General features: G+C 34.5%; 1 protein-coding gene and 1 pseudogene across 1 annotated transcript; one reads left to right on the top strand and one right to left on the bottom strand.

Moving 5' to 3' along the window:
• Positions 1–2,014: 2,014 nt before the first annotated feature.
• LOC120129191 (bidirectional sugar transporter SWEET15-like) lies at positions 2,015–4,275 on the top strand. The gene is made up of 6 exons (XM_039146766.1): positions 2,015–2,152; positions 2,929–2,965; positions 3,053–3,263; positions 3,355–3,516; positions 3,599–3,718; positions 3,816–4,275. Exons 1-6 carry the CDS (start codon positions 2,101–2,103, stop codon positions 4,044–4,046), a joined length of 813 nt encoding a protein of 270 aa, XP_039002697.1. The 5' UTR covers positions 2,015–2,100; the 3' UTR covers positions 4,047–4,275.
• A 1,789-nt stretch (positions 4,276–6,064) lies between these two features.
• Positions 6,065–13,137, bottom strand: LOC120129082 (annotated as a pseudogene).
• Positions 13,138–25,938: the final 12,801 nt, after the last annotated feature.

Here is a 25,938-nt window from a genome sequence, read left to right as displayed (position 1 = left end):
TCATAAATGATTTATACATGATAAAGACTTAAATCTTATCATTTCAACAAGGCCTGCTTTAATACAAATATAAAGTAGCCAGGCAGGTCTGGCTGTGAAACTTTGATTGAGAAATAGAGAGAGGCGAGCCGTTTTTCATGATTAATTAATTCATTGAATGCATACCCTTTTATTACCCAAGATTTAAAGATGAGATCAAACACTCAAAAAAGTTGAATATAATACAAAGGAAAAGAGAAGAAGATTGATGTCGTCATGAAAATAAAAATAAGAAAAAGAAAAGAAAATCTTCATTTTGTCAATGTGAAATAGGAGAGTCATTGAGTAGGCAATGTAGTGTGGGGTATGGAGAAGTTAGATTTTGCTAAATTTTATGTATGATTGAAATTGGGGGGAGCCTAATGATTTGGTGGGTGAATATGATATACCTATCATGTGTCTAAAGTGCAAACTTTTACACCTGACATCAACAAAGTAGATTAGGGCTTTAATTAGAAATTAAAATCATAATCAATATAAATCTATTCGAGTCTCATTTACAATTTATTTGATCAGGGATTCATAAGTAGCACTTTCATCGGTTATAAAATATTCGATCACATCGAGTAACCTTAGTAGTGAAAGAGAATGTTATTCTTCATATATGATTCGGGTTTGAACAATTGTATCTGTAGCATGTGTGTTGTCAATAGACTAAGATACTATCTTATAATCATCTCAGATTATTCATAAAACAAAAATCATCACATGTTCGGACCTTATACATTGAATAGTATAGCAATGAATTTGGCATTCTCCTAAGATGTCCACCTAGCGTTCCATGACAAATAATTAGTCCCCCTCAATAATACATGATTAGTAGTATTGTTTATTTGCAGATCATATATACTGTCTTTGTCCTTTTTCTCATATAACTGCAAGAAGACTTGTAGGAGAAAAAAGGTTAAGATTCTCTTATGTGACACGAAACCCTTTGATATGAACACAGCTGCAATCAAACAACAGTAAATGGAATTTTCCATCGGAGAGCGTTTTCAAAGAGAAAGAGAAGCGTTTTTCATAGCTTCACGTGAATCGGGGCTTTTCCATGGACACCTTTGCTGTGTATCTGTAACGTAAATGAAATTCTGGTTTATGCTATCATGCAATTACAAGAAATTCATGGAAAAGAGGATACCTTTTCAGCACATGAAAACGGAGATATTCCATCAAATTTCAAGCTTAACAATAACACTTAAATGAACATTAATGGTTGGAATGAAAATTGTTAGAAAATAGTAATAATGTAAAATAAAATTATCAGCATTGTTTAGCATATAATACTAATTAAATAATACTAAAAATGGAATAATTTATTGTGTCGTAATAGATATTATTGTCTTAGAAGTAATTTTATCTGAATTGGTATAACATTTTGATTTACGTTGTCTCCAAGATTAACATAATCTTCTAAACCTTGAACATCTAAAATAAAAAGGTGGAACTTAATTGTGCTACTCTCTTTCAAACCTTGTACATTGGATATGAAGAAGTGAAAATCACTATTTACCTTAAATAAAAATAGAGATAATTCATGAAATTTGAAGCTTAACAAGAACACGTTGTAAATCTATAAAGCGATTTTCAGTGGTTAAGAGTGTTATTCTCTTTAGAGGTCGTTGGTTTGAGTAACTGTATCTATAGGATGTATATATGTTATCAATAACTATAAAGGAAATTATAAACATATATTATCTTATAATCATCTTAGATTATTAGAAAAAACACATTCATAGTTAGAGTGATAATGTGGATGCCAATCAGGTCGGAAAAGTGTACACGTTGCTAAAATGTAAAAAGAAAAGAAAAGATATGAGGTTGATTTTATGCGACCGAACCTACAGCATCTGCACTTGTCAATTTGTGATGCAAGAAAAGGAGTTAAATGCTCGCACACAATTATGTGCTCACATCACCATTTACCACCACCTTCCCCACTTTTCTTTCGTATAAAACCCCCCTCTCCTTTTGGCATTCCATAAGAGAGTGTGCCACAAAAGAGAGCTATAGGGTACCTTCCCCTTCCCTCTCTGCAATTTTCTTTTGTTAAATAAGGGAGATATGGCCTTAATGGGAGACCACCATACATTGGCAGTCGTTTTTGGTGTCTTAGGTAATGCTAATATGCTCTTTTTATCCTTCTCTTCTTGAACTAATCAGATTCTTTATTTTTCATGAAACATTTATATTTAAGGCGAGTGTTCTCCTCATGAATATAAGACAAACTTTAAAAATCTCAAAATATATACTCGTATTTGACATTCACACTAGATAGGTTTTAATATTTTCCTTTTTAGTCATTTTCCTTGTATCCCAAGTAATGTAAATGTAGTCTTAAAAAATCACTCACGACACCACAACCGTATATACCACCTTAAATTTTTTTCATTATTTTCTTCTCATTTAGTTCTCTATTTTTCATTATTTTCGTCTTTCATCCAATGACGGATGCACATAGCTTTTTAGGCTAGGAACGTGCCCACCTAAAAAATTGAATTTCCTTTACTTAGTTGTTTATTTTATTAGTTGTATTCACTCTGAAATGATTTTATTTGTGCTCATCTCACATATAAAAATTTTGTATTATTAATTATATATGTTCACTCTAAAAAGAATATTTCTGAACCACCTCTACGTAGTTTAGTTTCAGTTACAACTTTGGTTAAGTTGCAAAAGAAAATAATGCAGAACATGTTATTTTTTTGTTTCACTATTTTCGGCTTAGACAAAATGTCTGTATCAGAATTGGCTCCAATTTGTACCTAATAATTGCATTAATTTAATGATTAGTTATACGTTGTTTTTTTTTTAACAAAAATGAAAAATTATACATTAAATGTTATATTTTGCTTTCAATAATTTAACGATGATCCACCTAAATGATGGCAGGTAACTTCATCTCAGTCCTTGTATTTCTGGCACCACTGTAAGCATAGATCTTCACCTTCTTCATGTCTCAAAACCAATCATAACAATAATGATGAAAGTAACCCTTTTTTCTGTATGATGGCAGACCAACATTCTACCGGATTTTCAAGAAAAAATCGACGGAAAGTTTCCAGTCGCTGCCGTACCAGGTGGCATTGTTCAGTTGCATGCTGTGGCTGTACTATGCGTTGATTAAAAAGGGTGCTTTCCTCCTCATCACCATCAACTCATTCGGATGCGTTGTGGAGACGGTTTACATATCTATGTACTTAGCTTATGCTTCAAAGGATAGCAGGGTGAGTAAATATTATATGTATATAATTTCCTTAAGTTCGTAATCTTAACATAAAATCATACATCAGTTCTTGTACGTGTGAAAATTTGCAGAAGTCTGCCATGAAACTTTTTGTAGCAATGAACGTGGTGATCTTCTCCTTTATTCTCATCCTCACACACTTTCTGCTCGAGAGTTCGATTCGTGTCCCGGTTCTTGGCTGGATTTGTGTTGCCATCTCTGTATCAGTCTTTGCAGCACCCTTGAATATCATGGTGAGTATCCATTTTCCTTTTTTTCTTCTTAATTGCGGATTAATTAATTTAATATGATTTTTATTTTCCATTGTTGCTGCAGGCAAGAGTTGTTCGAACAAAGAGCGTTGAGTTCATGCCTTTCAACTTATCATTCTTCCTCACACTGAGTGCAGTCATGTGGTTCTCCTACGGACTATTCATTAAAGACCTTTGCGTAGCTGTAAGTCAATTTCCTTCTCCATGTAGGACACTGTCAAGGGACACACCCTTCACTTGAGGCCACTAATTTTATTGTTTGCCATTGTGAAAATCGACAGCTCCCTAACGTACTAGGCTTCATACTGGGGATGCTCCAGATGATTCTATACGCAATCTACAAACACAGCGAAAGGGCAACTGTCAAGGATCAGAAGAAGCTTCCAGAGCAAACGAAAAGCATCGTCGTCCTCGGCACATTAAGCGCCTCTGAAGTTCATCCCGTAGCTTTAGACATTCAACATGCTGATAAAGAACCAGTGGCTGCAGATTCGAATGAATGTCCAGTTTGAAATAAACACACACTGATCATCGAACACTGTACCCTTTATTTTGAAGAAGATGACTACATATATGAATATATAATAGAGACGTGCTGTGTTTTTCAGTTTCCATGTTGAAATAATCTTTGTAGTTATTGTTTTGAAATGCAAACCATGAATTGTTCTGGGCATTTATTTTCCATTTGTAGAGTATCGTGTTGACGAGGAAAGATGAATGAATTGGAACTACTGGTGGGTTTTCACACTGATCGGGATCGTATTAAATTGCTTTCCAGCTCTGACAGGGCAAAGCTAACGAACTGTGTGGTTGTAATCTTTTCGTTCATTAATTATCAACAAGACACTGCTGGAAGAGAGGAGAAAGGAAACATGCATCCTTCTTCTTCCAGTTGGATATGACAGATATTTTAGCAGCTCCATTTCTCTATTTTAAATTCAAACACTAAGAATATTAAAGATATTAATATTCAATGTCAAAATGATTAAAAATATCTTTAAATATTTACCATCTTATTCTTGTTTTCGTCCCAAATTAATAAAAATGAATAAAAGAAACGAGTTCCAAAAGAGATTCTGCATTTTCCCTCTCACATTCAAACTACTCAATAACTTATTTGCTTGACGTAAGCAAAATACCCACCATTAGTTAAAACATTGTGCAACACTATCAATATGACTATATTGTATGAATTAATTGCATCAAATACCTTCAAAGCATGACATTTATTTTAAATTAGTCCCTAAATTTTTAAATATTTTAATTTTATCTCTAATTTATTACTATCATTTTAAATTAGTCCAAAAACTTTTGAATATTTCAATTTCATCCCCAAACTATGACCTTCATTCTAAATTGGTCCCTGAACTTTTTGAACATTCCAATTTCATCCCAAACTATACATATATACTAATCACATCCCTTGTTAATAAAATTGTTAGGCCAAGTTATATTATTATATGTTTGAAATTATGGTTGAAACTAATTACATATTTGGATGAATTTGGGATGAAATTGGAATATTTAATGTTTGGGGACTAATGTAGAAGATGGTCATAATAGTTTAGGGATGAAATTAGAATGTTCAGAAGTTTAAAGACTAATTTAAAATGTGATTCATGATTTGGGAATAAAATTAGAATATTCAAAAGTTTAAAGATCAATTTAAAATAGAAGTTATAGTTTGCGGACATATGAGGTAATTAACTCATATCATATTTGAATTCATCATGTAACCTCAATAGTAAAAAGGAGGAATTGGTTTTTTTAAATAATGAAATTCGAGCAACTATATCATTTGGGTATGTACATATCATTAATGATTAATATTTTTTTTTTGAACATATGTTACCTTATAATCTCTTGTACTATTAAAAAATCATACTTCTAAAGTTTTCTAAATAAATTATATATAATTTTGATCTAGTGTATATTTTTGACATATAAATTCTGGTTGTGTATAATTATATATTTATAGCATATACAAATAATTATATTCATCATAATTTGATATATTATTTTATTGTGTAAAATTAAATCAATTAAAAAATTTTATATACATTACCAACAGAGATTAGTTCAAGTGATAAGCAATTTGATATCGCTTAACTAAAGTTTCATGTTCGAGTCTTTGTGTATACAGAAAATCTCTACTAAGAGACTCATCTATTAAAACCAAGTGTGCGATCCAAGTCGATCCAGATTAATGAAGGAAAAACCTTAGAACTGAAGGAAAACAAAAACAAATCTTATATACATTTAAACCACAACGAATATACACTAAAACAAAATTTATATATCAAAAGGTTGGGTAGTAATTCAAGTGTAAATTTATTACTTCTCCAATCATTTTTTTCATCTTTCATTATTCAAGTTATATAAAATCCCATAAAATTTTAACCTCTATGAGAAAAAAACCATCAAATATGAGTGAATCCCACATTTAAATTACCCAGAAAAGACTGCTGAATGAACATAGTTAAACACAAAATTTGTTGAAATGGCCTCAATTAGTTGGTAAAAATGTCTCTGTGTACCGAAGATGAATACAACATATAAAATACCATGGAAAAGTTCCGTACAAGTCCAGAGCAAGGAGGACAATATTAACTCCCAAAATTTTATGAAAAAAGCTGTGTTTTTCTAATTCATTCTCATGCTCTTCTGGTTCATGATAATGTACACTCCATTTGTTCATTGTTCTTTCCATCATCATCGTCATCATCTTTTTCTATGCTTCATTGAAAGGAAAGGAAAGGAAAGCATGCCAAGCTTTTTGGATGAACCATGCACAAGAAAGAAATGTTTCTTCACCTCGTCGAGTCGGAAAAGGTGGATAAACGGTGCTAAAAGGAGACTACAAAGTTTATCCGGGAACAGTATACTAGCCATTAGTCCCATCGAAACTACCATGACCATTTTGTTGCCTTTTTTCTCTCAAATTCTCTCCCCACATCTTGGCCTCAGCCACAGCTCTTTCCCGTTCTAAATCCCTATTCAACATCCTGGCAGTTTCTCTGGGGGAGTCCTCCTTCTCGAACCCTTCCAAATCCCACCTACGGCCAGATGATACTCCTTCATCGTTCTTTGATACCCTTCCTCCTCTGTCATCTCTGTGTCTTTTATCATCCTTGTCTCCAGAACCTCGGTAGCCATACCCTGCTGCATTAGGATCGTAGAGGACGTGTGGCAGCCTCCTCCTGAGTGCACATAGAGGCCACAGCTAGAGCTTGGTAAAGACCTCGCATTGGATATCGTCCTTGCAATCTTGGATCTGCCAATTTTGAAAATTTGCAACGGTCGTTGAACAATGAACGTGCCTGCACATTAATTAAAAAAATATAAACTATTACATAGTCTCAGCCATGGCTTGCTACACAGGCCAACCCAAACTACAAAAGCACTTCAAATGCATTACCCATGTAACAAGGTTTTGTTCTCCATGGGGCCGTGCGCTATCAATAGCTTTCCGTCCAGTAATTAGCTCTACGAAGACAACGCCAAAACTATAAACATCAGATTTTACTGTCAATTGACCCGTCATAGCATACTCGGGAGCACAATAGCCATATGTGCCCATAACTCTGGTTGAAACATGTGATTTATCTCCTGTCGGACCAAGCTTCGCAAGCCCAAAATCAGATAACTGACACCTGTAGAACACATGCAAAATATGGCCGAGGGCATGAGACGGTAAAACCTGTGTATATCCATTTGTGTTAACTAAAAATCTGAGTTTATCCAACAATGAGGTGTGACTATCATCTGTATGTTATTGGTAGTAAAGGGCTAAAGTCGAACATTCTGAAGCCTCCCGACTACTAAAAGCATAAGACGGCTTGCTAGAGAACCACAAAACAGATCCATTATGAGAACGATGTGATTCATAGTTCAGTATCAGTTCCGAGATTAATTAGACTTATATATTTATGCTAAAAGGGGGGCCATAACCTACAAATAAGAGAAGGAACTACAGATGCTGGGATTCAAATCCTTAAGACTTTTGGATGCCAACTCAGCTAAGCTTCGGGTTTATAATTCGGCTTAGTTCAATATTATAACCGGTAAGATTCCGAAGTGAAAATAGGGTTTGGAAAACCACAATGAAAATCCACCAGTTTAGTCCAGACTTAGTTTAGAAAGAGTGAAAAGAAGAAGTTGCATTGGGTAGGTTGGAACAAGATTTGTATTCCGATAAGTGGTGGAGGTTTGGGAGTTGCTGATTTGAATCTTACTAAATGAGCTTTGTTGGGAAAGTGGGTTTGGAAGTTTGCTAATGAGAAGCATTCGATATGGAAGAGATTCGTTTGTACCAAACACAATGTTAGCAGCCATTCTATGGATATTTCCAAGGTCCACTCTCCCAAGGACTCTTGGATTTGGAGGGGAATTGTGAATAACTTCACCAAAGATGATTCTATTGGAGGTTGCCTTAGATCCCAAGCTAAGTTACAAGTAGGGAATGGCATTTCGATTTCCTTTTGGAATGATGTATGGTCAGGGATTTACCTTTGAAAGTCCTTTTCCCTAGGATTTATGCGCTATCTTCAAACAAAATGGGTAATGTTGCAGATTTTGGTAGTTTTGATTCGAATGGTTGGGAGTGGAATATAAAGACTAGAAGGAATCTTTGCAATTGGGAAGGAGATCAGTTGGTAGAGCTTCTGGATTTACTTAAAGACATTAAATTAATTGATTCAGTGGAGGATTGTTTACTTTGGGGCAATGCAGGTGAGGGGCTGTTTTCGGTTAAGGAGTGCAGGAAGTCTCTTTCAGCTTATAAAGATGTTTCTTTTCAGTGGAATAAATGTGTGTGGTTGGGTTTAGTCCCTCCTAGGATCGAGGCTTTCCTTTGGCAAGTATCTCATAAAAAAGTTACAGTGAAAGTGGAATTGAAGAAAAGGGGGTTCCAATTGGGGATGATTTTCTATGCCCTCTATGCAATTCATGTGAAGAATCTGTTCAGCATCTTTTTATTGCTTGCCAGGTTTCGTGGGACTTATGGAACAGAGTAATTGCCTTTTGGGGTATTTTGTCAGTTTTACCAGGTGATCCACAATCCCTTCTAAGCTCTTGGTCTGATTTGAGGCCTTATTCAACTATGTGGAAGTTAATTCCAGGGGAAGTCTTATGGTCGATTTGGAAAATCAGAAATGAAATAATTTTTGAAAAAGTTAAACTAGACAGGTTCACGTTGTTCTTCACTGTTCGATTCAGATTAGCAAAATGGTTCCTAGCAAAGTTTTCGAATTTCTCTACTCAGGTGGATTGTTTGATTGGTGATCCTTCACTGGCTGATGATCTTTCGGTTTTTAAGGAGTTGAATACGCCTAAGGTATGTTGGACTCCTCCTCCTATTGATTTTTATAAGATGAATGTGGATGGAGCAGTTAGTAGAACCGGGATGAGTGTTGGTATTGGGGGTTTCATGCGAGATTGGAATCGATCTGAGCTTATTTCCTTTTCACAGAATGTTGGTCCTAATCCTATCATTCTAGCAGAATTGAAAGCTATCAAGAAAGGCATTGAAGTCTTTGTCGCCTCGGTTTGGGTTTCGAAGGGGAGATTGATTGTGGAAAGTGACAACAAGCAAGTAGTGGATTGGATTCTTGATCAAGCCACAGTTCCTACATTCCTAAGTCAGTTTGTTAAGGACTTAATGTCTGTTGTATCTTTGCATAATATTATTGTGAGGTGGATTCCTAGGAGCTGTAACTGCGAGGCTAACAAAATAGCTAAGGAGGGAATTGGGTGATGATTATCTGTGTTCCCCTGGGTTTGAGTGTCTAGCAGTAGGTTTTTTTTGGTGTTTGTTAAGTTTTATGTAACTCTTAGGAGTTCTGTTAAGTCTTATGTACTCCGTTTGAAATCAATAAAATTGAGACACTCTTTTCCTCCTTCCACTAGCTGGTTCTTACCATAGGGTTAAGGACCACTAAGAGGGAGGTTTTTAATGAGGTCTCCTATTCCTATAAAAAAAAAAGAATATTATGTTATCAGACAATAAGAAAAATTTTAATTTGACTTTATTTCATCATTAAGAGACACGAAATGAAAGAGCGAATAATGCAAAGCAGGCCTAAAATATTGAATTAATATGTGTAAGGCTGCTAGGACAATATATATGATATGACACAACAAGGGTTTTAAGCATATTTAGCGTTGTTTAGGGAGAAATAGTAGCAAATCAACGAAACTAAGGCTAAAAAGAAGATAAGAAGTTGGAACTCTTGGAAAATGTAGGACTAGACTTCAAAACCTATTAAAACTGAATAAAAAAATAAAGTGGAATTACAACTTATATAAACTAGGTTAACAAGTCATTCAGCATCATGTCCAGTTAAAGTTACACCATCCATAATCTTTGTTTTCACAAGTGCACGCTCCGATGTGACAAAGAATGACTGGACACACCTGAACATGCCCCAAAATGACAAGACATGCAATTTGCATTTTCCCCCTTAAATAGGGAGTCAACCAAACAAAATGTTAAATCCTAAGGAACTCAAATGCTCGAAATCCATAAAAAAACGAAGAAAACTGAAAGAGAAACAATAATGGACAGTTAAATACCAGAAAGGTTGGGAGTAGAACACAAAGTATCATTGTAAATATGTTACAGGAGAGAGAATGCTAGAGAAAGAAGGTAAAGATGGTCAAACAATGAGACAAGTACGAGAGGGGTTTTATTATTGAACAATTCATAACATGATAATTTAAGGTATTTTTAAGACTTTGAGTTTGAGCTATTTGATCCTAATGAATTTATTTAGGTTCAAGTTTTTAAACTCAAATTTGATTTTGTGAAATTGGAACACTAATTGCATTTGCATGTTGACATTTGATTGAAAAGTATCCAATTATATTTTATTCTATTATATAAAATATATATTGTGTGTCTTGCCATATCAATGTCCTAATTTTCTAAACATTCCAGTGTCATCGTGCCTATGCCATATTGTACCCGCATTGCGAGTCGGTATCCATCCTTTCGATTAATACTAATAATCACTTCACTATAGTAATGAATCCATTAAAATTATGACGAACTCAGAGAATATTTGTATATAAAAAAATGAATAAGATCCTTAACCTAACATTGGCATTCCTACATTGAGCTCAAAGTGATAAAATTGTCGAGTTGAATATAACTTTATAAAGATCCATATGCGGAAGGACAAGTTGTTCTAGATATAATGAAGTAATACGAGAAAGAACTATATCATTGGAGCACTAATGTGCACCAAACATTACCGTGAAGGTGATCTTCCAATGATCCCAAGGGCATGAATTCATAAACAAGAAGCCGTTGACCTCCATCAGCACAATAACCAATCAGGTTAACAAGATTAGGATGTTGCAGAAGGCTGAGCATGAGAACTTCAACCAGAAATTCCCTGTTACCCTGGAGACCGTTTCTATCCAACTGTTTGACTGCAACTACCTGCACAGTCAAAAGTTATACAGAAGAGAGACATAATGACATGAGCTCCTCGCGCTATACAAGACTGATCTTGTTATCCCAATTACGAGAACCCTTAGTTTGTGTAAATTCAGAAGAAAATGTAGAGGTCCTCTTTCACACATCTTATAGAAATGTATAACCAATTTGTCGAAAAGGAATATTTTTTTCAGAGGCATAAACTTCATTGTCCAAATTGCAACATTAGATATATTTGGCAGAGTATCAAGTACGTCAAGTAGCAAGAATCACAGCAAAAGATACAGATATAATCGAACATTAATTAGATCATCTTCAATGGACAAAAGATTATCAGTTGAAACTTATCACATAAATGAGATGCATCCAAGTTCAATGACTGAACTTTTCAATAGATATACTCTTAAGATTCAACTGTATATAGCCGTTTCACTAGGAGCAAGATCAAAATACATATTAAGAAATTTAGAGGACTTGAAATCCTAATGAAGTCACCGGTACTATTATGAAATATATTAATGGTGTAATTACCAATTTTAATGCATCATTTGCTATGTAAATAAATGTTAGAATCTAGGAAAAAACAGAGTATTTTCTATCCAAACACTCAGTCTGCAGCTTTAAATATCTGTATAACCTGAATGGTTGAATTTTAAGAACATGACAATGTATGAGCAAATCGAGCAAAGGCCTAGAAGTGATAAAACAACTATAATAAGATTACCTGATCAGTACTCTCAAGCCACCCTTTATAAACATGTCCAAATCCACCTTCCCCTAAAAAGGACTCCAGCCTAAAATTCTTTGTTGCGGCTGCAAGGTCGCAAAAGGTAAAAATCTGAGCAGCAATTGGGACACCAGGCCCATCTTTGGGACTTAGTATTTCCCTTTTGGACCCTCCATTACTTCTTGCTCTAAGCCTGTCTCCTCCTGTCAACTCCATAAAAATAGATACCATGAGAAATCTGATTACCATTTTAATGCAAACAAAAGAATCTAACAAGAAAAGAGAATACAATCGAAATTCACAAAGCTCGGTGATTCAAGACCCAAAAAAAGTTTAATTATGCAATAATAAGCTCCCATCAAGCTAAGATTTTCAGATGATGGAATTTGCTTATCATATTCAATATGTAATTTGAGTTTCAGTTATTTAATTACTATAAATTAAAAGACGTCTAATTCTATCAGTGGATTTTGAACTAATTACAAATTTTCAACCTAATCAACTATCGAACATATCACCTTGTAATCAAAATCATCTTAAGATCCTACTTCGGGTGGGGAATACCACAAGAAAAACCCAAAATTTATATCTTTAAAAGTTCTATAAAGGTAAATCAAACAAAGAATAATAGTACACTGAGAATAGTACATAAAAAAGTAAGCAATATCATCATCATCAAAGTTAAGAAAGAAACTAATGATTCAAAAAGACCCAGATCAGATCAAATGATCAAGTAATATATATATTCCAAAATAAAAGAAAAAAAAATCAACGGTAACCTGAAGATAATTTGGAAATATTGGAGGAAACAGTTGGGTGGCCTTGCTTTCGATCAACAGTTTCATTGACAGGATTTAGCTTCTCTGCTTCCTTAGAATCGAAACAAGGAAAACAACCCATTCCCTCGAAAATCAAACGAAGCCCAGAAATAGTCCGAAGCTTTTTGAGATATATATCAGATTTACAATCAAAAACAGAAGAAGAAAAAAAAGATTGATCAACGTATCCTGTTTTCTTACAATTTTTTAATCTGAAAATATGGGCAGTCTCCCCTCGCATGTTTTACCCGATCAAATAATCGAACCTAAAAGATAAAATGAATCCCAAGTGAAAGCGAAAAGAAGAGAAAAAATAGAAACTTTTAAGCGTGCTAGCAATGGAGAAATTTGAAGCAACACAGAGGTTGAAGAAGAGGAGAAAAAGAAGCCGCTTCTGATCGTAGATATGTTTAATTTCTATTAAAAATTACAACAAAATCTTCCCCTTTCTCTCTCTATATTCCCTCGTCTTCTTTAACTTTCTTTTTCTATTTAACTTCGCAGTTGTTTCTCGCACCGAAATCCACGTTGCTGGTGGTGTTGAAATTGAAAGAAAGATTAGATATTTATGCGTCAACAGGCAGAACACGCACGGGAAAGGGAGGAATTGATGGAAACCTAAGTACATTTCCATCCCATTAGACACATTTCTCATTCAATTTATTGGTCAAGTTTTTTTTAGTTTTGTTTGTTTATTGGATTTTATTTCTTTTAAAGCTAAACTACATACATGGTCATGTATGTTTGATTAAATTATTTTCTTTCCATTGATGATTCAAAGCTAACTACTTAATCGCTAACATTATTTTTTTTAGAGAGAATGTGAGTCTCATTAAAAACCCTTTTAGTCTTAATAAGGGAAAAAGAGTGCTCAAATTCTATTATTGGGAAACCATGTAACAAGATACATCAGATGTAATAATCTCGGGATAAACTGAGTCGATGAACAAAGAACTACCCGACCTTAGTGCCCAGGTAGCCAAAATATGTGCTACCTGATTGCACTCGCGTCGTACGAATTGAATTACAAATGATGCATTGTAGTCAAACAAATTCTGGGCTTCCTATAACTGAAATTCTGTAGTGGAAACTTTAGGTGGTCTATCTCGGATCTTGTTTACCACATAGCAGAATCAGACTCAAATACCACATTCGTACATTGGTTCTCGATAGTAAAACGCAAACCAGCCACAATTGCATGTACTTCGGCAATCCCAGCTTCCCTACAAGATGGCGCTGAGACCGCCATACCCCCCAGGGTAACCCAGCAACATCACGAACTATTATACCCACTGTCTTCATTCGTCGATGTGGATCGAAAGTCCCGTCAACATTAACTTTAACAACTCCACGGTCAGGCGGATGCCACTTCTATTGGGCAACACTGGTCGGCGCCTGTCGTAGTGAAACTCTGATAGTTGTGCGTGTTGCTCCGCGAACAATGGAATTCTTGGCCGATTCAAACGCATTCTGGAGCACTGTACATTTAAAACAATAAGCCACGGAGGTTGAAGTTTATCCTCATAGACTAGTGTATTCCGTCCATTCCATATATTCCAAAGTAGAACTGCAAAGTAAGAAAAATGTTCAACGGCGAACATCTGCGATAACGTTTCTACCCAATTTAAACTAAATTCTCCGTGTGCGAAACGAGGTACCCCAGAAAAACCAGCCTCTTGCATGGTCACCTGGGTAAACCGATAGCCACTCAAAGCATGAGAAGATGTTTCCTCATCAGCAGCAGATGTAGTGCAGAAATATCGATCTAAAAATAAAATTTCTGAGTGCTTGTGTAAAGTTGACTATAACAAGTTTTTCTTAACCCCCTTAGTCCATTTTCAGCGATACTCCTTATTGACTCAAACACTAGGCATTATTTCCTTTATTCCTTGAAATTTAACAACTTTAAATCTATTTGCCTTTATTTTTCATAGCTGAAGGATTCATTTCATCACAAAGTCTTAAACTTGACAACCACTGTAACACCCCTAACCCATACCCGACCCGGATCCGAGTCAGAGGTGTCACATTGACTTTTCAAAACATTTACTTGTATAAAATAGTGAGTAAAACTTTTATACTTGTAACTTATTCAAAAGATTTCCAGAACTATTCAGAGATTAAATGTTTTTGCAAAACCGATCAAAGTATATACAATTCAAAACATTAATTACATGCCAACTATTTTCAATGTACAGAATACATCTAATTCAAGACATCTTTTCTGATATGATCTTCGGTAAGAAGTAACTGACCTGTCTTGCTCCACTTTGCTCTTTACTCTTCTCACTTCTGTAACCTACGTGTGAAATAATCACACGCTAAGTCTATGACTTAGTGAGGCAAATAAGCATATAATATAAACTATAGCTTGTAATCATGCATGACCAATTACTGCTATCACTCATACCCTTATTCATGTAACAAATCCCTATAACATCTATGCAATATATCATTACATGTAAGAACATATACTCATCACCCATCATTTCCATCATTAGCCTTATTTCGTTATCAATATTATTATCGTTTATATCACTTAATACATATCCTCTTATACCTAGCCTTTTAACCAACATTTGACTCATTTAATCATACAATGCACATATCATCATATAAATCATATAATATCATTCATAGCACAAAAGCATACAAGTCACATGTACTATATGTTTGTTGTTATTTCTTTATTAGCCCATGTACACATGTGAGAACTATGGATATGTGAGTCTATAGAGGTTGTGCACTAATGATGTCACAATAGCTCGTATAAATGCACCGAAGTGCCACGTAGAATTGCACCGAAGTGCCATATAAAATGTCCCTAAGGACCGCGTAGAAAATTCCTTAAGAATCATATACATATACAAATGATCAAGTATGTGTCTCAAAAGGCATCACACATGTTCCAAGGAATACATATATGTCCCGAAAGATCGCGTAGACCCTCGACTCTTGGCATGCCAACTATACGTCTAGCTCTCAAGACACATAACATGGGCATTGTCATTTATGTCATTTCACATATTCATATATACATATAGTTCACTTACGCGTAGAACATTTTCATATGATTCACATTTACATGTCACATAGCTTATATACTTTCTCACGTAGTCACATAGATCCATGTCATATAACATATATCCAAAGTGTATATAATCACATATATCATGTCATATAGCTTAGATCATTTCTCAGGTATTCATGTAAACATACATATCATATCTTGTTCACATATGATCATATATACTTCATATAACACATATAAACACCTAGAATACTTTCACATAGCTTATATAAATTTTCAGAGTCCTTTCATATTACTTGATAACATATATCATATATATGTATATAATTATTTATATCATATCATCTACCTTATACTCAATTTCTTTGTATTCCCTTAGATTATATAAATTATGTTGTATTTCTAAACATATATCATTTAATAGTATTTTTATTTATGTATTAATTTAATATATTTTACTTAATTCAATTTCATATATTCATTCTAATCTTTTCATATAGCTCCATAGATATTTAGCATATAACTTATCTTACATATTCTTATCATCCCTTTATATTCAAGTTTCCTAATTGATATATTATTCCCATTTCATTCTATAATTCAATCTTATTTAGTTCCCTTAACTCTCATTAAATCAAAAAGCTCTATTATATTAATTCTCATAATGGATCATACCACTATGTACTTGTCCAACTCATGTTTCCATTATGCATGTACTGTTACCCATGTTTACCTAGTTCCTATCACTTCTCATGAACTCACTTTCATCATATTTTCCCTATTATTACATATTTTATCTCATAACCATGTATTCACATAGTCTTATATTTCATTATCATATGACTTATATTTGTTCTCCTATGACTCTTCATAAACATCTATTTCCATTTCCATACATCTCTTGACTTATCTTCTATATTCCTATAATTTCATAACTTATTTTATATTCTCTCATTAACACTTAATAGTGTTTTTACATAAACCACATAGCACATACAAAACATATCAATTCATATAATCAAACATACATACACTTCATATTATTAACATACTTATAATCAAGACTTAATGAGCTATTACTATAGGAAATAGACTTATCACAAGTCCAATTTCCATATAATCTTATACAAATAAGATGCACTCACCTTGGCCTCACTAAATTCCAATCCACTTTTATGATTTCTTCTCTTTCGATCGAATCTTAATTCGATAATCGTTCTGGAACTTGTTCATGTTCGATATCTACATAATCATACATTGATACATATCAGTATCCCATTGATATACTTTAATCTATCATTTCTTATACCAAAAGAAATGTCTATTTCAATTTCCCCTTGAAGTGCATCGATGCATGGGTAGTGCATCGATGCATTCTTTAACATGTGCATCGATGCACTACCCATGTGTCGTAACCGGTTTTAGTCCGGGCACGAAATATTTATTTGGCGGTGAAATTGATGTGAATAAATGGTTTTGGAAATAATTTAGGAGTCACCATCGGCCTTTTGGGTCAGGTAGGTCGAATACCTAAAAAATATCTTTTAAAAGAGTTTTTAAGAAAACATCAATTAAAAGATAAACTGATCTGCGTTTTAACCAAAAATTCGTTCTTTTTAATAATAAAAAGGGATTCGTGGTCGGTTACGTTTAGGGAAGGATTAGCACCCCTACAACGCCCAAAATTGGTACTTTTTAATTATAAATTGTCTCTAGTATTAAAATTAAAAATTCAAAAATATATTTAATTTATAATCCTATTATTTCAAAATTATATAAATAATATTTATTTATTTATTTAAAAATATTAGAAAAGAACTTCTAGGTGCCTTAAGACAGCTCTTTTCTTTGATATTAATAAAATTGATTTTAAATAAAATTAAATAATAATTTTTAATAATATTTAATTTTAAAATACCAGAATAGGACATCCAGTTATATTAAGACTGTCCTTTTCTTCGATATTGAAAAATATTAAAATAATTTATTTTAAAAAAATATAAATTATTATTTATCATATATATTTATGACTATATAATAATAATAAAAATATTTAAATATATAAACAATTAAAACAATAAAAATACCATTAGAATGATATATTTAAAAGCAGTAAAATAAATGAAAACATTTAAAATTAGTGACTAAATTATAGTAAAATTAAAATTAAAAACCTAATTCATAATTAATCAAAATTATAGGGTTTAAACATGTTATTTTCTTATTTTATTAATTTAGTGACTAAAATAAAACTATATAAAATTCGGATAATAAATTAAAATAAATTAAAAAATATAAAATCGGTATTAAAATAATAATTAATAAACCATGAGGGACTAAATTTGATATTTACCTAAATATATATATATATATATTCTGATAAGGACTAAATTAAAATAAAATAAAATTAGAAGACCAAATTAAAATAATCAAAAACTACTTTCAGTGACTAAATCGTAAAGATTACAAACTATAGTGACTGCGGAAATGGTTTACCCATGATGGAAATTACACAGATACCCTCATCAAAACGGCGTCGTTTTGATGAGGGTATTTATACCCATTTAAGCCGGCCCTAAGGGCCATCTTTCTCACTTCTCTGGTTTTGCTTCTCTCTCTTTAGAGAGAGAAGCTCTCGTTTTCTCTCGCCGGAAGAGAAAATCGGCCTCCGTTTCTGGCGCCGATTGCCACCGCCGGCCACCGCTCACGGTGACCGGAATTCCTAAATTACTCTAGAGCATAGATCTCGACCTTCTAAGGCCGAATATGGCCTCCGTTTGTCATAAAATGCTCTAGATCGTTCTAGATCTAAAATAAATCGAAGGTTTTACATTCGGTTTTACAATGATTCCGGTGGTTCCAGACGATTCAAAGGCTTCTACGATGGTAAGATGCTCCTTTTCCTCTTCTTTCTGGTTATTGGCTTGCTGTGATTATCTCTTCCTTTCGTTTTTTTTTTCTGTTTTCTATTTTTTGTTCTCTGTCTCTCTGTGGCTGTCTCTTCTTCTTTTCTTTCGCAGGTATGGTGGCTTTTATAGCCACCACGAGGTTCTGTTTGGACCGGTCCCGAGAGGGATGTCTAGGTGAGTCACCATAGCTATGCTGGTGACTCACCATGGAGCTCGATTTGGGCTGCCATCTGGTGTTCTGGAATCTACGGCGGTGAGGTGGCTTGGCAAAAGCAGCGTCGGCAGCGACTGGTTGAACCATCTGGCAGTGGAGGCGTCGGCAGCAGCGTCTGGAAGCTGGAGAGGCAGCTTGAGCCTTCTGGAAGCGGCGGCTGGGAGCTAGGGTTTGAAAACCCTAGTTGAAACCCTAAATTGGTTTAGGGTTTCCATCTGGTCTGGGCCGGTTCTAGGTCACTGTTGGGCTTCAAATTGTAAATGGGCTCGGGGATCTTGTAAAATGGGTTTGTAATATTTATTTTTTTATTTAATACTAATAATATAATAAATTAATAATTAATAATAATAAAATGAACTGAAAAATTATTGTCTACAGCTGCCCCTCTTTGCTCATTCTTGTGTTAACAAGAATAGAGCAAAGACGAAAAAAAACAATAATTTTTCATTCGGCTTATTTTAAGTAATATGGAAATGTTGAAAACATCATGCACTGAAGGGCTTACAGATGACCCTAAGGCTTTGAAAACATCAAAAAGCTCCTGAAGGCTTTTTGGAAACATCATGCACTGTAGGACTTACAGATGATCCTAAGGCTTTGAAAACATCAAAAAGCTCCCGAAGGCTTTTTGGAAACATCATGCACTGTAAGACTTACAGATGACCCGAAGGCTTTGAAAACATCAAAAAGCTCCCGAAGGCTTTTTGGAAACATCATGCACTGAAGGACTTACAGATGACCCGAAGGCTTTGAAAACATCAAAAAGCTCCCGAAGGCTTTTTGGAAACATCATGCACTGTAAGACTTACAGATGACCCTAAGGCTTTGAAAACATCAAAAAGCTCCCGAAGGCTTTTTGGAAACATCATGCACTGAAGGACTTACAGATGACCCGAAGGCTTTAAAAACATCAAAAAGCTCCGAAGGCTTTTTGGAAACATCATGCACTGAAGGACTTACAGATGACCCTAAGGCTTTGAAAACATCAAAAGCTCCCGAAGGCTTTTTGGAAACATCATGCACTGAAGGACTTACAGATGACCCGAAGGCTTTAAAAACATCAAAAAGCTCCCGAAGGCTTTTTGGAAACATCATGCACTAAAGGACTTACAGATGACCCTAAGGCTTTGAAAACATCAAAAAGCTCCCGAAGGCTTTTTGGAAACATCATGCACTGAAGGACTTACAGATGACCCGAATTAAAAACATCAAAAAGCTCCCGAAGGCTTTTTGGAAACATCATGCACTGAAGGACTTACAGATGACCCTAAGGCTTTGAAAACATCAAAAAGCTCCCGAAGGCTTTTTGTAAACATCATGCACTGAAGGACTTATAGATGACCCGAAGGCTTTAAAAACATCAAAAAGCTCCCGAAGGCTTTTTGGAAACATCATGCACTGAAGGACTTACAGATGACCCGAAGGCTTTAAGAACATCAAAAAGCTCTCGAAGGCTTTTTGGAAACATCATGCACTGAAGGACTTATAGATGAGGGAAATAGTTTACTAAGTAAAAAAACTAAGGAAATCGTTTTCTTACTTTTCAACAATTTCATTTTTAGAAAAGATTGAATGAGAAACTATGGAAATCGTTTTCTCATTATTTTTCAAAATAACATGTTGATTGGGTAAACATGTCCCAATTTCAAGATAATTTTCATTCTTGTGGATTGCATCCATCTCTTCTTCACTTGATTAATATGGAGATGTTGAATAAATTCTTCTCTTTCTTCAGAAGAGTTCTTCTCATTATGAACTTTCCGCTGGGGATGATGTTGACCTATTTCCTGTGATAGAGTCATTCAAAAAGTTGAATAAGCTCTTGATGAGTTCTTCTCATTATGAACTTTCTCTAGAAAGGCTGATGCTAATCTATCTCCTTCTGTGATAGAATTATGCAAAAAGTTGAACAAATTCTTCTTATTATGAACTTCTTCTTCCTTCTTCAGATGAGTTCTTCTCATTATGAACTTCTCTAGAAAAGCTGTTCCATCAAGTGATGGATTTGAGCAAAAGGTTGAACAAATTCTTCTTATTATGAACTTCTTCTTCCTTCTTCAGATGAGTTCTTCTCATTATGAACCTTCTCTGGCAAAAATAATCCATCAAGTGATGAATTCAGACAAAAGGTTGAACAAATTCTTCTCATTATGAACTTCTTCTTCCTTCTTCAGATGAGTTCTTCTCATTATGAACTTTCTCTGGAAATGATGATCCATCAAATAATAGATTCAAGTAAAAGGTTGAACAAATTCTTCTCATTATGAACTTCTTCTTCCTTCTTCAGATAAGTTCTTCTCATTATGAACTTCTCTGGAAATGATGATCCATCAAATGATGGATTCAAGTAAAAGGTTGAACAAATTCTTCTCATTATGAACTTCTTCTTCCTTCTTAATATGAGTTCTTCTCATTATGAACTTCTATAGAAATGTCAATCCATCGAATGATGGATTTGAGCAAAAGGTTGAACAAATTCTTCTCATTATGAATTTCTTCTTCCTTCTTCAGATGAGTTCTTCTCATTATGAACTCGACCTGGAATGTTGATCCATTGAATGATGGATTTGAACTTTGCTAAAATCTTTGAAATTCCTGTCAAATATTCAACATGGATAAAATGAATGAAAATGCTCCTATTTTGCAAATGTCTAAATGATGCATGAATGTTGATGCAATCTTCGTTTAACTTCAAAATGGTGAACTCGGTTTTCCTCCACTTCATCATTTATTGCCAGGGTCACCTCTGGATATCAGTGTAGCAACTTATGCTATCAAGCTTGCATTTCTGAAGAACCATCTGATCAACTTGTATCTTTATGTCTTCTTTGCTTCATGAAAGTCTCAGAAGAATTGTTTCACTTGTGGAACTCTTGCTATAGTCAGAGCTATGACTTTGATGCCCCATCTTGTCTTGGATAAAACCAACTTTATTTGTTTGAACTTGTGTAGAAATCCCATAAAGTTTTCATCTTTGAAAAGAGAATCTGTCATCTTTAAAAAGAGAATCTATCATCTTTGAAGAGTGTAGATGTAGATATGCCTGACTCAGCAGGGATTAATCAGGAGAATAGAGTCTGTTCTGATTTGACTCTTGAAACATATCACAAGGAGGATTTATTCCAATTCCTTTCATGTCTCCACATCTAATTGGATCTCGAACAAAACAACTCAAACCATATCATGTAAAGATGTTTAACAACAACCTACTATTTGATCTTAGTTGGCTCAACTAGTTTCTTGTTGTCAAAATTTTCAGCTTTCCTTGGAAAGGAATCTTCATTATATCTCACTTTTAATCTTGGGGTTGAAGAAGACAAACTTCATCTTGGATCAATAAATGGAAACCTTATGATCGTAACATTGGTTCAGCATCAGAATAGCAGGTTCGTAAAACATTTGATAGTGCATTCATCCTTTCCTGTGGCTTCTGTTCAGATGTTCGTAAAACATTTGACAACACATTCATCCTTTCCTGTGGTTTCTGTTTAGATGTTCGTAAAACATTTGACAACACATTCATCCTTTCCTGTGGTTTCTGTTCAGATGTTCGTAATTATTGAAGTTCTTTGCCTAGTGTTCAAAGCTTTTGAATGATGTCACAAGACCATTTGAGAACAAAAACTCAGTGGGGATTCAAGTGTAATGTTGGTATGACCAAAAAGTTGGTCAAATTCACAAGATATGCTGGTGTCGAATTGAATAGAAGACACTAAATGATCTTGATATCATCTCGGGCAAAGACAAATGTGATACTGATCACATTTTCTTCTATAATGATCTTTGTAGGAAGTAGCAACACATCAACTGTAGGATCAATGTACAGAAAGATATCCGTGGAATTTTTGCAGCTGGGGATGAAATATAAATGATAAAACCAAAATAGATGAAAACTCAGTTCATCTTGGCTAGCAATGATGATCCCAAATAACAACGGGAATAACAGTAATATAAGTGAGAGTCGAGTCTCCCTTTTCAATGTCATCAAGGACGCAAAAACTGATGTGAAAAATAGCTTCATAATCTCAATAGTATGGTTGAAACTATTTGCTAGGAATCTCAAAGAAATATTTTCAGTTATTACCGACACACAGAAGGCCAAATTCAATGCTGAGATCTTAAGGAACTGAACCCTGGATCAAGTAGTCTACCTGGGGATCATCTTTATTCATGCAACCGTAATGTAGTTTATCAAAGAACACACTGTCATGTGACATACGGTTAAGAAGATTAGGTATTTGGAAACATACTTGCTGAGTAGATTTTGTTCAACAACATGATCATAATATAACTGCCTGATGAACGAAGCAATTATGTATAGTCAGTTCGACTGTCACTGTTTTACCATTTTCATTCTTCACACCTTTCTGTCTCATTGGAAATATTTTTTCAAGTCATGATCTGACACAGGATGATATAGGCCTTCAGCATGCCCCCACATTGGCTAATACAAGTGTTCAAAATGCATCAACAGTTCTGATTCTGATTGAAATGGGTTTTCAGCATGCCCCAGCATTTTGCTGATAAATATTCAGAATATTTCAACATTTTTGATTCTGTTTGAAAAGGGTTTTCAGCATGCCCCAATATTTGCTTCTTGTTAATATGAGTCTTCAAAATACACCACATGGATCTGTCTGAAGTGAGCTCTAAAATGCCCCAATATTGCTTCTTGTTGAGATGAGCCTTCAAGAATGCCCAAATATTCATATTGTTGCGAGCCTTCAAAATGCCCCAATATTCTATTTCTGGTTGAAATGGGCCCTCAAGATGTCCCCCTAGATTTATCTGATTCACTCTCAATCTCTGTTTGAATGGAATGTCATGATCCCCACGAGGTCCAATTTTGACAATGAATTGTTGTAGGTACTTGTAGCTTTATTCGTGCCCCAAATCTATTTATCTTGAATACTCTCATTCTGGTGTCAATAAAAAGCAGTGTTGTCAAGTAACTGGAGGAATTCTCTTCATGTTGTCACAAACTTAAGAAGTACTCAATCATTCATTCCAGGTTGACACAGTGGCTTATCATCTTTCAAAGAAGGTCATCTCTGAAATATATTTTTCTGTGGGAGAGAAACCAATTTATGCAAACAGTAATCTGATGCAATAATAAGACTACATATACAGTGGTATAATCTCATCAAAAATCCGCACCCATGCAACATGTTGATTCTGATAACAACTCATCTGATTATGAAGCGATCTTTCAGGATGATTTCATATATATTGATAGTTCTTCTGATATCGAGGAAATCATGAATTCTGATTTTGATGAGGAGAGTAAACTGTTATACTTGACAAAAATGGGATTCTCAGAGGCTGAAGCTTCAATAACCATGGAGAGATGTGGTTCAGATTCATCAATTGCAGAATTGACAGATTTTATATGTGCTGATCAAATGGCTAAGGTTACTGACACACTTCTTTCAGGAGAAGATAGGAAGCCATTATGCAATGATCCCAATTACAAGAAAAGGCGAAACTTGGGCTATGATTTGTGGGAAAGGAATAAGCAAAAGAAGCTTGAAAAGAAACTTCTTAATGAAGACGATCATGCAGCTCATCTTTTAATTCCAATGATTGGTTCTGTAGTTCCTATCAAACCAGATCAGATAACTCAAAGAACACTTCCAGAAGATGCTATTAGCACATTCATCTTCTAAATTCAAATTTGGACTAGGATATCATAATGCTTATTTGATGTAGAGCCAGAATTTGTAGATTCGAAGCATTTCCATGCTACTACACTGAAAAGGGCTATATTCATAATTCTGCCAATTAAGAACAGATTTTCTCTTATTCTGCTTCCTCCATGTGCTGATGCTTTTCCATTGACAAAGAAATGATGGCTTTCATGGGATCCAAGAACAAAGTTGAACTGTTTATAAACATGTACAGGAAGTGCCAAATTGACAGAAAGGATCTGTAAAGCTCTTGAAGCTTATGACAATGAGCCAACTTCGAGTGTTTAGAAGTATGTTCTTAATGAGTGCTGAAAATGGAATCTAGTATGAGTTGGAAGGAATAAAGTTGCTCCACTTGAACCTGATGAGGTGGAAATGCTTCTAGGTTTCCCTAAAAACCATACATGAGGATCTGTTATAGAGACATGTTCCATGGTGGTATCAATGTCATGTCTCTTTTCTCTGGGATCAATAATGCAGAGGCTGTCTTCTACTGTCTTGGCATATTTTTGAAAACATATGTGCAAGAACTGAATGGTATCGGTTGGAGCAATTGATGAGTAGATTTGTCGAATTCGACCTTGTTGTTGGTGACATCCAATGTAACAACCTTACTTATATAAAAGGCCTATAAGGATAGATTCTGTTCCAATGTCTTGTTCTGTGCCCTAAGTCCTCAAATTCAAATTCAGCAATCTTCTGAAGGACATAATGGATATCATCATGACAAAGAAAATGATCAGTATAGAAGAAGTAGCAATAATGTATCAAGACTTGAGCCAGCATCATAGTATAACCAGAGTGCATGTAGTGACTTGTTCCTGGCTTTATGATGTAATCTTCTAGAGAACATGAATTGATGGTTTGGGAAAATAATCTGTCTGGTGATGCTTATCGCCCTCAGCATGAGATAATCTTTCTTGATGAGTTGATAATAATGTCATAGGGGAGTGTCACAAGTTCAATTATCCAGACTTTCTGGCTTCTTGGACCACTTGCCTTCAGAAATGTGAAGTGCTTCATTATTCTAGCCTCGTTCATTCTTTTTCTACTACAGAGGTAGAATAAACAACAATTGCTTTAAGGACCTTCTCATTGAGACTGTCCTGTTTGAAAATGTTTTTTCCTCCTTTGTTTATTGAAGAATGAAAGACTTTTACAAAGTATTGCCCTTCTTAGGTTTACAATATAATCGAAACATAAACAATGAGTTTAGTGAATATCAAATAAATCAACTACACTTTTAAATCATTCAAAAATCATAATCCTATGGCAAGTGTCAAAATTATTGACTGATTTGAGGTGTAGGTTGATTTTGGTAAAGTAGGTTCTTTCAAGTTGGTTCAGTATGTCGCTTCGGCTTACACTAACTTGAAGAAATGGTTGTTATGTTCATCTTGTAGAGATGCTTCTCGTTTCCAGAATCTCAGGAACGTTTTTGAAATGTGCAGTGCTTCAATTAAGAGCTTAAGATCGTCTCTTATGTCGTTGTTGCACCATTCAATATTCGAGCCGCCTTTCCAGGTTTTCAACTCGAATCCTCCTTGGTTCTAAGATGTTATTAAAAATTTATATCT

The sequence above is a fragment of the Hibiscus syriacus genome, unplaced genomic scaffold (genome assembly GCF_006381635.1).
Source record: "Hibiscus syriacus cultivar Baekdansim isolate YM2019G1 unplaced genomic scaffold, ASM638163v2 tig00110483_pilon, whole genome shotgun sequence".
NCBI lineage: Eukaryota > Viridiplantae > Streptophyta > Magnoliopsida > Malvales > Malvaceae > Hibiscus > Hibiscus syriacus.
Note: the sequence above shows the minus strand (reverse complement) of the source record. Positions and strands in the feature narration are given on the sequence as shown.

What these genes read in the sequence shown, in the direction of transcription:
- LOC120129191 (XM_039146766.1), top strand. Translation starts at nt 2,101, where the DNA reads ATGGCCTTAATGGGAGACCACCATACATTGGCAGTCGTTTTTGGTGTC. An exon ending in AGTCGTTTTTGGTGTCTTAG is followed by an intron (nt 2,153 to 2,928) that starts GTAATGCTAATA and finishes AAATGATGGCAG; the next exon opens with GTAACTTCATCTCAGTCCTT. An exon ending in CAGCACCCTTGAATATCATG is followed by an intron (nt 3,517 to 3,598) that starts GTGAGTATCCAT and finishes TTGTTGCTGCAG; the next exon opens with GCAAGAGTTGTTCGAACAAA.